We start from the raw sequence: 13,764 nt of genomic DNA, 5'->3' as shown, positions 1-13,764 counted from the left end.
TAGCAGTTTCTGTTACCCTCAAAGGAAAGAAGCTTTTCCTCATGTTCATATGGAACTTCTGTCTTCCAGTTTGTGCCCATTTTCCCTTGCCTTGCCACTGGGCACTATCAAAAAGCATCTGACCCCATCCTTATGCCTCCCACCCTTTAGACAATTATAAGCATTATTAAAATCCCCTCTCAGCCTTCTCCAGGCTGAACAGCCTAGGCTTCACAGTCTTTCCCTGCACAGGAAATGCTCCAGACCCTCACCTTCTCTGTGGCCCTCTGCTGGGCTCTTTCTGGAAGCTCTCTATCTTGCTTGAACTTAAGAGCCAAGAACTGGACCCAGTACTCCAAACGTGGCCTCATCAGAGTGGAGTAAAGGGGAGGATCACCTCCCTTGACCTGCTGGCCATGTTCTTTTTAATACCCCCCAAGGATACACTGATCTTCTTGCCCACAAGGCAACTGCTGGCTCATGGCCAAACTGTTGTCCACAAGGTCATCCTCCATAGAGAGAAGTACCATGTATTATAGGCTGTCACTGTTCTTGGTCATCCAGGGAAGGGCTCCCAGCAACTCACAATGCAGAGGCAGTTGCCAGTTCTGCTATCACAGCCTCTGCCATCACAGCCTCAACGCTACCAAGTCTTCTCTTTCTTTAAGCTTTGTCTCCCTCATGCCCACATTCTTCTCAGTTGCAAACCCATGTGGTTTCATCCAGGATGGGATTATAACTATCTCACTTGACTTCCACCTTTTTCTCTCCTCCACACTGATCTCCCCTGCTCTGGACAATTGTTCTAGTCCCCTATTCCTCCTTCTATTCCACTCCAGTTTCTATACCCTTCTTCACTCCTACTTTCTTCTCCTATCTCTTATCTGTTCTTAAACCCCTGCCTTAGTATGCTCTTCTTTCCTTCTGCTTCCTTCCTTTCCACCAGCTTTTGTAATTTCCAGTTCTGAGTCTTTTTTAGACTTTTACATTCTTTTAAAGCATTAAAAAAATTAATCTATATCCAACATATTGCTGCCAAAATGCAATGAAAGAATTCAATTATATCATGCCTTGGATTTTCGTTGTCATTCTCATATTAAAAGTTGTGTTCAGTATTAATGAAATCAAAGTCAATTTTCTTTAACAGTGATAGCATAAATAAAGGAGAAAAAATATTGTGGAGTGCCTTCATATTATTACAACCATAATCAGAAAATCTCATACTAAGAGGATAGAAGATTTAAATGTGAAGAATGTGTTTAGTGAATTATTGTCAGTCATTATATATACAACAGGATAAGAATAACCTTGAATGGCAACACACCAATTATTATAAATTCCTAAGTATTTCATTACTTCAAAATGTCACTCTCAATTTACAGAGTAACAGATAAACATCTCTCAGTTGCACTCCTCACTGTGTCTTCTCTGCACTTGAAACACTGTTTTTGAAAAGCTGTGTCATCACTTACCCATTCTGCATTGTTCTGAATGGAGATTCTGTACTGGCATAGTTCTGGTTTTCAAGATGGCTTTTAAATCTTCCTTTAAGCAAATACACTTCAGAGATATAAATCTGTTTCTCCTTTCTACCTACAGCTTTATCTGGTCACTAGAAAGAAAACCTGATTGCTATTTCCTTCTATGAGCATATTCCACTGCAAAAGCAAAGAGTTGCTCATGACTAATAATCAGAGAAAGGAAACAAATATGAAAGTAACAATCAACCAGTACGGAGGAGGTTTTCTTTTTGAAAGAGACCTAACTACATACACAAAAGAGACATTATTTTTATCCCAGGTATCAGAAGAGGCACATTAAAATGTGCCATACCCAACTTCATTGGCTAAAGAGACATTTGGTTATTTTTGCATCCCCAATGATTTTTGGAAGCCAGTAGGCATCTGCAATAACTTTCAACTCTCACCTCATCCTTTATATCCTCCTGCTGCTGGGCACTGAAGATCTCCATTGCAGCCATCAGCCTCATCATCAGCTCATCCACTGTCGTGTTACCTAGCAACAAAGGAGGACCACAGAAATTCATAGCATTAAAGTTATTAAAAAATAAAAAAAAGTCATCTTAGAATTGTTCTGTAAGAAAGAGCCAGCTCAAAAAAGACAGAAGAAATATCTGAAATATCTCAGTAGAATTATTTTAACTGAAAATTCAGAATTGTTTTTGCAAGCAGATATTGACCACCGGCTAAAATTTTGAGTGGCCCAAGTCTGAAATATTGGTTTATATTTTGCATGTTAGAGAGCAGTAGTACACCTGTGGCTCCTTGACATGATTTTTACAGGCTTAGAATTCTTGAATAAAACCAGGGCAACCCTAACCCCAGCCCTCCTTATGTTTTTCTAGCAGTGTGTGTTTGGTTTTCAGTAAGACTGAAATATTATTTTAACTCCCTACCAAGATGCTCTCAGACCTTGGTTTCTCTTAGTCTCAGGACCAGAGTGTACTTCAAAGCTATGATTATTTCTTTGTGAGAAATTTGCTATAAACAAATACCTGCCAACTTAAACAGTCTTTGGACACTGACAGAACAAAGCCATTAGGAGCTACATTTATGCTGACAACGATGGTCAAAATTTTACAAGGAGTACCCTAACCAGAAGCAACAGTACCAATAAAGAAAACAAAACCATACCCCCAGTTTCCAACCCCAGTAAAAAACAGAAAGCAAAAGCAACCTTTGGCAGCCTGCATTTCAATAAATGCCTTTAGGACTTAAGTTTCTGCGTTGCTGTATCTCTTCTGCAAACAGTGCCTTCTCACCCTGCCCTGAAAGGCCCTCATTGTTCCTATTTCTAGCATTTGCTACCTTAGTGGAAAATTTTATCCCGAGTGCTACAACATGCATGACTCCAGAGAATACCATTCATTTGTGGATAAATAGTTAGAGATACCAACGTCCCAATTCGTGGGAAAGTAACAAGCACAGAACATTTGGGTTTGATAGAATTTGAATCCAGGGATAAATTTATTTAAGGTTGTAACTGATTATCACTTCAGTGCTAAAGTTATTTAAACACACACAATTAAAACTTAGTGAATGCAATGAAATAATTTGAATCACTTCTTAATATAAAACTACATTATTTTATGGCTCCAAGCTACCAATTTTTTCAGACAGCTGAGTAATTCAAGTCAGTAGGCACCACTGACTAGAGTGGGATAATACAGGTGCTTCAGGTTATACAAATGCTCAACAATGCTAAGGAGTTATAAAAACAAGAAAATTACTATGTTCTTTGTTATGTTTTTAAATTTTTTTTATTTATTACTTTTTTAATAATTAATAGGCATACTGTGAATCAGTGTTGTGCTGTACTTTGCACTAAAGAGACAAAAATCCATGCAAAATTAATTGTTTTGGCCAGAGGAATGAGCACTGCAAATTCCTCAAGAAAATGACTAATCTCACAAGCAGAAAGAAACAGTTACATTGCCTGTAAAAGGCAGCATTTCCTCAGGGTGAATTTCCTCAGAAAAGCAAGGATATTAGAATAAGAACTTCTGGATAAAAAGAATAAAGAAAAACACAGTGTCATGAACACAACCTTGTGGAGGAAGAAGAAATGGGAGGTACCCATCCTGTGATGCATTTTAATTTGAAGAGTTACTGAGAACAGCTGAAGGGCGTTCCACACCAGAGTCACCTTACTGCCAGAAATAGGAGCACAGCAATGCTGCAGAGAACTGCTCACGTTCAGCCAGAGAGCTCAGTTCATATGAAATTCTATCAGCAACTTAAAGTTCTGATCCTGTTTGGGATCTCAACACCACAGGCAGGTCCGACAGAGCAACTGATGTTCAAATATTATCCCACTGCACACAACTGGAGTCCGCCCATTGACAAGGAGCTACTCACAGAACAGAATGATGCTGGTGCAACACAGAAAATCCCAGAGAAAATATTTTGAAAACTCAGGGATTTATCTGGTCATGTGTTTGGAAAACTACAAGTAACTCCTGGTTTGGGAGATTTGGTTTCTGCTTTTAAAAGTGTAAAACCTAAAGTACATCACTCATGGCAAATTCAATCTCTAACAGGATGCCAAAGAACGCCTTGTGAATAATAAAGCCTTTTACAGCGCAGCAACTGCAGGTTTCTTAGGTGTGATAAATTCACTTTCTGATCATCTTAAGAAAAGAAACAGTTACAAGGATGTCTTCAAACACTTTCAATACCCACTTAAGAATTATTTCAATATAAAGCAAGGGCTGTACCTTGTATTACATTCAATACTTCATTAGATGATCGTTTTCCCATAATAATAAGGAAAAGTGGAAACTGATCCGTCTTCTGAGTTCGAATTGTTTGGGCTACAACACTCCCGAAGTGTCTTGTGCACATTGTCAGAAACCTACATGGGGGGAAAAAAGCAGCAGTTAACACAGGGGAGTTGGTTTTGAAGTTACTGTTTAAAAAATACTTACACTATTCAGCAGTTCAGTTGAGTGCCACTGCTTAACGTGTAGGCTTCTGTGTTCAACTCTAGAGTTCCTCATCCCTTTTTATGATCAAATTATGAAAATATTTACAAATATGATAGACTACAGATTGCCTACATTGAAACAGTAACTAGGAGAGATGGTGATTTATTCAATGGAGAATCCTATTTTCTGCTACAGTGCTGCGCAAGCTGTAATATAAAACCAACCCCTGCAAGAAAAATCATGCTAAATGAATTGCTAGAAACTTCTAAAGAACAACTAAGATATTACCTGGTGAACATGAGAAAGTATCAAAACAGTGTAATTTCATATGAAAGCATAATTTAAGAAAACGTTTTTATCAGTCAGAGAATTAAAGGGTGCTTCAAAATTGTCTCTTCTTTTGTACCAGTGCCCTGTCAGTGACACACTTTGCAGTGTGGTCGAAAAACAATAATTCTAAGCTTTTGACCAAAAAAGCTCTTGGATATTAGCATACAGAAGTCTAGCATTAGTATTCTTAACACGATCTTGAATAAATGAAAAAACTGATAAAGCTTTTCTCTTCCATTAGAGGACTGTTTGAAATTAGCATTTCTTTCAAGAGAAAAGGGTAGCTTATGATATGTTTTCAGATCTGATGGTAAAAAGTAAATGTCATAATAATAATGAATTATGAAAGACCAAATGCAAATATAGAATGCTTTAATAAGATCCAATTTAATAAAGTCTGTAAAAATAATGGACTTTTAATAACACGGGTCACAAAAGGCAAAACAGTGGAAATTCTGAGGACTAGCCACTGGTACAGGCTTATTAATTCTTAATTATGTTCATGAAAGGCAACTTAAATCGTGTGTTTTCTTATGCCTTATGATAATATTTTAGGTAACAACTACTCGGAAATGTATGCTCTAACTGAAGAGCAAAGTCCTGTTGTCACATGCATTAGAAGCCAAATCTATTTGAAAAGACAGACTGCATTAAAATGTCAAGCACTCTAAGTCATTTCTTCTCAAAAGATACCGAAAAGATTCAAAAAGGTATTTTTTTTTTTAATCAACATATATTAAACCTAATAAAATCTCTAAAAACTGAGAAGCCTCCTGAGTACAACACGGGGCCTCTTTGAGGCACTGAAAGTATAAAATACCCTTCTGACTTCATTCTGGAGTACAGCTATGACTGCAGGGCAGCCCAGTCTGGTGGGTGGCAACCCTGCCCATAGCAGGAGGGTTGGAACAAGATGGGCTTTAAGCTCCATTCCAGCTCAATCCATTCTGTGAGTCTACGATTCCACGAAGCAGGGGTAGCCAGCAAGTACTTCAAGGCCGTAAACGTCACTGGCAGATATGACTCCACGTGCCCATTGAAGTAAAACATAGGAAAGCCAATAAGAAATGTATGGGTAGTTTGGAGATGCAAAGCTGAATGAGGAGATACCACCAGCAGCCTCCAGCACCTGCACTGCAGGGCTCCTGCTCAGCAGGAATCACTCACACGCACCAGCCATAGCAGGGCAGCGCTACGTGAGTGCTGAGCTACTCCTCAGAACATCTCTTCCTTTCTGTTTATTGCACGGCTAGGAACAGGACTTTTATTCATGATCACCCTTCCATTTGACCTAATGCCTTCTAATAGATTTTGCAACTACATTAATTTTGCCTTTTTTTTTTTTTTCTTTTCAGCCTTTCTCGATTCTGTAATTGCTGACCTTTTTACTTGTTCCCATATTCATATCTAGCAAAAAATCTACTTTTACTAATATTTACTATCTTCCAGAAATACGTACATAGGACCAAAACAATTTGTGACAGCCTGCAAGAGAGCTCTTATGCTTCTTACATCTTGTACAAAGGTTTCCCGGATGAGACCATTTCCTAACAGCTAATGTAGAACAAGTGATACTGAAATATACCCCTGGCATTACATTTTCATGTAATTCCATCATAAAATGCAACTTAATTTTACTTTTAAAAAGCTTCTAGAGTGACAATTACAGAAAAATAACAGCTTCAAAAATCCACTGAAAAAAGTTTTAAATATTACTGAGCCTCAAAAGCAAAGGGAACATTTGTTACATCTCCAGTCTATGGTCTATAGGAGCTCCTGATCGTAGATATGTTGCATAAAGCTTTGCAAACACATGGATTTAGCAATAATTAACGTGGTTCTTATGAGAACATGCAGCTTTAATTTTTAAGAATAAAAGTGGCCACTTTTGGCCAAAGTGTTCATTGGCCAAGGTTTTATCTCAGACCTCGAGACTTACTGATCTCCAGGAAGCTTTTGATCTCTGAGAGACCTCCATATACTTTAATGGGTAGGAATCAAGGGAATGTGGCCAGGCTGCCATGGGTGGTGCCCAGAGATTGGCCAAAAGGCAACGGGCACAAACTGGAACACAGGAAGCTCCATACAAACATGAGGCAAGACTTCTTCACAGTGATGGTAACTTCTTCCAAAACATTTATTCCCTGTCAGTCTGAAATTATGTTCAGCCCACAACTCAGATGACACTGGGTGGAAAAAGGGGGCTTCATTTACAGACAGGTGCTTCCCAAGGCTAACCTTACTTCTTAGAAACTTCAAAACTTCAGAAATGGCTGTGAAAAAGATGAGATTTCTTTTTTTGAGTGTGAGGAAAACAATGATGAATATTAAACATGCAATGTTCCTGATTATTTTTAATAATAATTATATACTGTGCAAAATCAACATAAAACTCATTAAAATGTTAATGTAAAAATAACATTTTTGTATAAGGTATTTACATTTTTAAAAAAGTAAAAGTTGAGGTCAGGAAGTGGTATATTTAAATAAGCTTGCTATCCACAGCCATCATGATACAGAGTTAATGTCCTACCCACACTGGGGGGGTCATGGCTGTTGACTCAAATACAAAGGATGATAAGCAACAGACACAAGGTATGGTCTAAAGGTTTATAAAGCAGCCTGAATCAAATGGTGTGGATATTCTCTTCAGTATCCATAAGCAAAACATCCAGGGATTCAGATGTAAAAAACATGATTTTATCCACTTTTTCTTTATGCAAAAGTAAAGCTTAGATGAGTGGATTATCTAACTCTTCATACAGTGTGGAAGATCTAATTTCATCCTGTCAGGCTCACACAGATTAGGTAAATACCTTATAACTCTGTTCAGTCTAAAATACGTCTAGCTAGAAACTCATTAATCCATCCTTTCAGGCATCAGTGACACCAGGAAAAATTACTGGTAAAAGTATAAATGAAATGTATCTGCACCCCTTGCTCAAATGCTGTGCTAAAAATGGAAACCTAAGGATGCACTTGCCTTTCAGTGGTTGTTTCCATCAGTCTGTTGTAAAGAAAGACACACAGCATGATTTGCTAAGGAATATCTAAGACTGTTAGTTAGCTCTACCATTAGCCTAGTTAAAAACAGAGTTTATATATGGTAGTGAAGCGGGAGAAGCTACAAGCATACTAGGAGTCTGTAAAAGAATAATCTTCGGAAATCAGAGAAACAACGTGATAAATGCAATTCAACACAGCCACTGAAACTCTCCAAGCAAAAGAGCTCCACAAATACAGAGCAAGAATCAAGTAGATAGGGAGGAAGAAAAATTCATGATGTGAAGAAGACGCTGGGGTGAGTAATCAGAAGCATGGTTTGCACAACATGAAATAATCCTCTTTCTTATTTAGTGCTAACAAAGCAGTTTTAAGCACAGTACACCAGTAAAAACCAGAGTGTACCAAGATTTAATTGTCACTGATTGCTGTAAGATAAACTCAGGTGAAATATCAGTGAGAACTGCCTAAATGCAGAGAAAGCCAACTACTGGAAGTAGTTGAGAAGAGCTGCTGAAAAATCTCCCTCACATCAAAGATCAAATCTGACAGCCATGGGTCAGGAATGACGCAGTACATTCGAGCCTTCTGGCCAGGTATGGACTAAACACTAAATCTGCAGCTCTCTGACGCCTGCTGACAGTCAGAGTGGTAACAAAGAGGAGAGCAGAGAACTCAAAACAGAATCATTTTAACCCAAGGAGGACAGACACCCACACTTCTGCAGAGCGGGGTGTCAGACAGACACTCCACCAGGTGCTCTGCAGTACTAAGGAGATTCAGCCGTGCCTTCCAGCTGTATTTTAGTACAAATTCTGACTCTGCCAGCTGAATGACTTCTGATGGTTGTTTTAGACACCCTCATAGACACAGCTCAGTTTCTCTAGAGCTCCCATTCCACCTGGCATTAGACTTCACTGGTGCAATTGTGGAATCCGGTGTTTAAATGGACCTGTGAATGAGTTCCTTCTTCTATCTCAAGGCAGCTCAACAGGTCTGCCTTGTCTACACATTCTTCTGCCTGCAGTTCTTACACAGGATGGTACAGAAGTTGATTTCTTCCCATTTTCTGTTCAAGAAGTACAACACGCCGCAATTTGAATACAGCAGGACAGAACTTGCTTTAGGATTTGTTTTTATAATGAGAACTTAAAATATACACTTGCAAATGTATCCACAGTTAGTTTCTGGAGCTTCAGTAATTCTTTTCAGATGACCTTAAAGCATTTTCACAAGTTCATAACTTGACAGAATAAAAACTTCAATCAAGTTAAACAGAGAGACCGCTTCCTATTTATAGCTGAATATTACGGAGACATCCATATCTTCCTAATCACAACCAAATTAAAATGCATTCTATATTCTGTACTGCCTTGTAGTTTTCCAAATTTGGGCATTTGCAGATTAGTACCATGGAATTACCTTGAAGTATATAAATATTTAAAGAAGGATAGTTTACCTTTTCTAGTGGGCATATAATAAACAGTTTAACCATCATCTGTATACAGGCTGTTTTGTTCCCTGTCTAAAGAGACAATCACCTTTTATCCTTTTCCTTTTTTCTTCATTTCAGTGCTATTAGGAAACTATTCACAAGTGCAACCCTGAACAATACTACGCAGTAATTATGACTAGATGACAAAGAGATGTGAACAATTACTGAGCCCATTTTGAAACCCTACACTAATAAAGTCATTAGATGCTGCCCTTGCCATGAGCCTTCTAAAAGCTTCTGAAGTTACAAGAACACACGGCATTGTTCGTTAGGACAATTGCTGTTGGCAGAATGCAAACCTTGAGTTAAACCATGCTGCAAATTGATCTTGACATTCTGTTAAGACCGCCACTAAAATCAAAAGCAAAGGAGAAAAGGAGAAAATGAGCGGGTGGGATGTAATCATGGAACAGAAGGGTTCCCTCCTCACCTTCTTTCCTCTTCCTCCTCAAAACAAACCATACAGAAAATAACAAACTCGCCTGGTGCTTGCGATCCTTTATTTTTAAAACATTAATTAGACTTTTGACCTGTTTTTATGGACTCACACCGTATTGCTATTAAAGTAAATTAAATATTACAAAATACACTAGATAAGGTTTTCACACTGTTCTGTGAAACCTGTTAAGGATTTGATACCCAAAGAACAAGTCAACAGTTTTGCAAGCAACATATCTACGGCCACTCGTCAGGAGGCAGCGAGAAATTAACTCACCAAGCCCTGCACTGTCAGACCCCACACCTGCAATACATTTGCTGAAGGATCTAATAGGATTGGGGAGCTAGAGAAGTATGGTCAACTGGTCTTCATCCAGGCATGCATCATTCAGTAGGTTAGTATCAAGGGTCAGCAGCTGTGAATATGGCTAATTACCTGATGACGGAAATTGCAGGTGAAGACAACATGCTGCTGAGAAGCACTTTGGTCAATTAACTCTTTCCTAAGCTTAAGCAAAAAGAAAAACTATCATTTGAACATTAGAACTAACAAGTACCTGTCATCAGAGCTGAGAAAAGCTGGCAACACCTTGAAATACAGCACCCAAGGGCAAAGATAGCAAAAGCTGAAAAGCTGCCTACTGACATTTGAGGTGCTGTTTTATGGTTTGGGCATTGCTTTGCTCAGCAAACATGTACTTTGGAAACCTGTTAATATTATGCATAAGCTGTATTTGTAAATGCTCTGTGTACAAGCATAAAAGCAAGTGTGCAGGTGTAGGTATTCGTGTATTTATGAATATTCATTATATACATATATTTATACCCAGTACATGTATTACGTTAATATATATTAATGAATTAACAAAAGTAGTTACACATGTGCTTGCACACATATATACACACATACACCCACTATACACACACAGGCACAAAATTATTTCCTAATAATGGTGTTCAGACAACTCTCTGAAGACCCAGGGTGCCAGAACTACAGCTGCTCACGTCCAGCCCTGCAGATGAGCTCTCCCAGAAACCCTATGGAAATTCAAGGCAGTACTCAGCCCATGCAATGCCCCAGTGCAGCTGGTGGGCTGCTGCACCCTGGCCCAGAGTGTGCTACTATGGGCAGGCACTACTACTACTGCAGACACTACTACTTCTAACTGCATTTCTGCTGCTTGAGGGTGGCACAGTAGCCAATCTTCATGTGGCAAGCCAAAGAGTGATTGTTAAGCTCAAGATTCATCCCAACTTGAAAGGAATACAAGAAGAATGTAAACGTTATATCTGTAGCTTACTCTTTTCCCTTTTGAGTCTCAAAAAGCTGAAGTATAAATACTTCTAAAGAAGTCCATCTACAGGACTGAAAACCTGTCCTAGTACTCACACTGAAGTGTTACTAATTATGGGTACAAAAAAAGTTGACCCAATCCCTCCTGCTTTCCCATGCTGGCTTGGCTTTAATGCCACTCTACCGGAACCAATAAGTAGCTTTTGGATTACACTACTTTTCAGAAAATGTGAAAAAAAAGTAACAGTTCCTCTTGTTTTCTCACCCTCCAAACAAAGCTATGTGCAACCATATTTGTGGGGAAACAGAACAGAGTACTCCAGGAGCACTGTCATTATGCTGCATAATGGAGGGTAGTAATTAAACAGAGGTACTGCATATTTATTTATGGGAATGCCTACAGTGCATTGGCACTCTCCAAAGAGGGACAGAAGCACCACACACCACCCTCTAAAGAAATCGCAGGAGTAGGACGAGATACTAAGCATAAATGACAAATTATTCCAATTCAAGCCAGCCTGCCTTGTTCACCCCTTAATATTTTTTGACCTCACTGTTAATATGACAGTTTCTTTGCTGCTGTTAATAGAAAGAAAGAAAAAAAAAAAGAGGCTTAAAATCCCTATCGTACTACACAATTGGTGACCAGGTTCATTGAGAATAGCTATAAAGACTTAAACAAGCCCTTTATTTTGTGTTTTAAGAAGTGTCATAAGGAGTTAATAGGACACAGCTGTACAGGCTCTTTCTAATAAGCAGCTTCTGTCGCTTTGGTCACCACAGGTGTCTCTGTAACCTGCAAACTCTTATTACTAGTGTATCAAAGTTGTGCTACTTAATAGATTTCTTTAGTAAAACACAACAAAGCAATTACATGGCTGTTGATCGTCAGTCATAAAAAAACCCCTCAAACACGGTTTTTCAAAAGAAACTACACTGCAATTTTTTGTCATTGTAAAATAAAAGAAACTAGAGAATTAAATAGAAAACCAAACAATGGAACAGCAGGTAGTCAGCTGAACTTAGCCACTACAGATGGTTTAGAAATAGTGTTTCCTTCTACACCAAGTTGTGGGATAAAAGAAAAGGAGGAGGCTCCTTACTGCCAATGAATGGCAATACCAAAAGACTTAAGCAAGCCTCCCGTCTATGTATTTGGTGAAAGACTCTAGATGTTTCTTCTTCCTCTCTTTCCCTTTCCTGTTTGTTTTTGTCCCAACAATCTTCAACTTTCTCTAGACTAAATTAAACTAGGATCATAATCACAGATTCATACAGCGACAAAACGCAGAAGATCTACTGAGGAATTCCTATGAAACATGAGTCATTTATAAAGCATACTGTTAGACAAGGAGATTGTTCTGTTCTCCCTTGCCAACTTAATGTAAAGAAGCATTAGCTATAATTTAAATATTTAAGAATATGAACGCATGAATTTTATACAGCAATAGCCAATTTCTAGCAAATCACAAGGAAAATAAGGAAAGATATACTTTTAATTACTCATTAATCAATGGAATTATGTGAAAACTTGCTTCTTTATCCCAGGCCAAAGGACTGCTGCACCTTTTGTTCCCATGGTAGAATAATTATCACTATACAGTAATATACGTGAAGCATTAAAAAATCCAAGTAGCCTTCTGTATAAGCAATGGTGATGAAACAGCAGCTGAGTCAGAAAACCAGACAGGCCCAATTTCTAGAAATAGTCATAAAATTGGTATTTTCAACAGTTTATGATCAACTGATAAATAACAAAAGGAGAGAAAAGCATTAAGGTATGAAAATTTGTTGGTAACACCCAAAAAGAAGTAGAAGGAAGTGTGATCTATGATGTTTTAGCTCCTTTACAAAGCAGTAGCATGATGGCCTAAGATACAGTTAAGTTTTTCATTTACAATTTGTGTTAAAACTTATTAAACACCACCAATGGAATGTTCTGGAAGCAACTCGGGAGTTCAAAAAAAATTCTGTATGATTTGCAAGCTTTAATTTCTTTTTCTAATCTGTTTTTAATATGTATTTACCGAATTAATGTTGTTTTTACACAAAGCAAGACTTCACTAATAAAAGTATTTATTCCAAAGCATTACCCAGACAGTCCTACATGTGCAGTAGTAGTGTAGTATATACCTGCACTACAATACACATGCTGAAGAAATGGTTCCAACACATTTGCAGAATAAACTCTGAAGCAATAAAAGGAACTATTTTTATTATTATTATTTACTATTTTTCCTATTCAGGAATAAGTCAATTTGAAATGAAAACAAGGAAGGCTCAATTCCTAATGCATATCAGACAGCACGATTTCACTGATCAGCTATGAACAAGCAAGTTTTTAATTCAAATAAATACCAAGCAACAAGACATGTGATACACAGAGGTGACACAGAGACAAGCTTTTCCACTTACAGTCCAAAGAGCCTTACCTTGCTCTGTTTGCTTCTTTTGTCATGTCCCACGCCCAGGTAATGAAGTTCTGACTCAGATATGAGACAATAGATTCAGCACACAGCATTTGCGAGCAGAAGACGTTGGTTAGTACGCTTTCATCATGGTGGAGGTAGATAGCAAGAAGCTTTCTCTGAAAAGACATGAGAAAAGATTGAACAGAGAACATTTCCTCACTGTTTAGTAACATAAAATCACTGCTGCAGATTTGTACGTCAGTGCACCCAACGGCATTTACTGAAGGTGCCGAGTGCCTCCAAGTGCACACACTAAAAAAAATAACAACAATGGATTTCAAGGCAAACCATCCATCCCTCTTCCTAA

The 13,764-nt window shown here is 38.2% G+C and overlaps 1 protein-coding gene across 2 annotated transcripts in view; it reads right to left on the bottom strand.

The window, feature by feature from the left end:
• FAF1 (Fas associated factor 1) overlaps nt 1-13,764 on the bottom strand; it is a 142,064-nt gene that overhangs the window by 26,885 nt on the left and 101,415 nt on the right. For both annotated transcript variants that reach the window (XM_052665955.1, XM_052665956.1), the window contains exons 13-15: nt 13,419-13,573; nt 4,217-4,353; nt 1,907-1,995 (exon numbers count right to left, since the gene is read on the bottom strand). In XM_052665955.1, coding sequence (XP_052521915.1) covers nt 1,907-1,995; nt 4,217-4,353; nt 13,419-13,573 — 381 coding nt within the window. The remainder of the gene's footprint in view (nt 1-1,906; nt 1,996-4,216; nt 4,354-13,418; nt 13,574-13,764) is intronic.

This window comes from Tympanuchus pallidicinctus, unplaced genomic scaffold (assembly GCF_026119805.1).
Source record: "Tympanuchus pallidicinctus isolate F22 unplaced genomic scaffold, pur_lepc_1.0 scaffold7, whole genome shotgun sequence".
Classification (NCBI taxonomy): Eukaryota; Metazoa; Chordata; class Aves; order Galliformes; family Phasianidae; genus Tympanuchus; species Tympanuchus pallidicinctus.
Note: the sequence above shows the minus strand (reverse complement) of the source record. Positions and strands in the feature narration are given on the sequence as shown.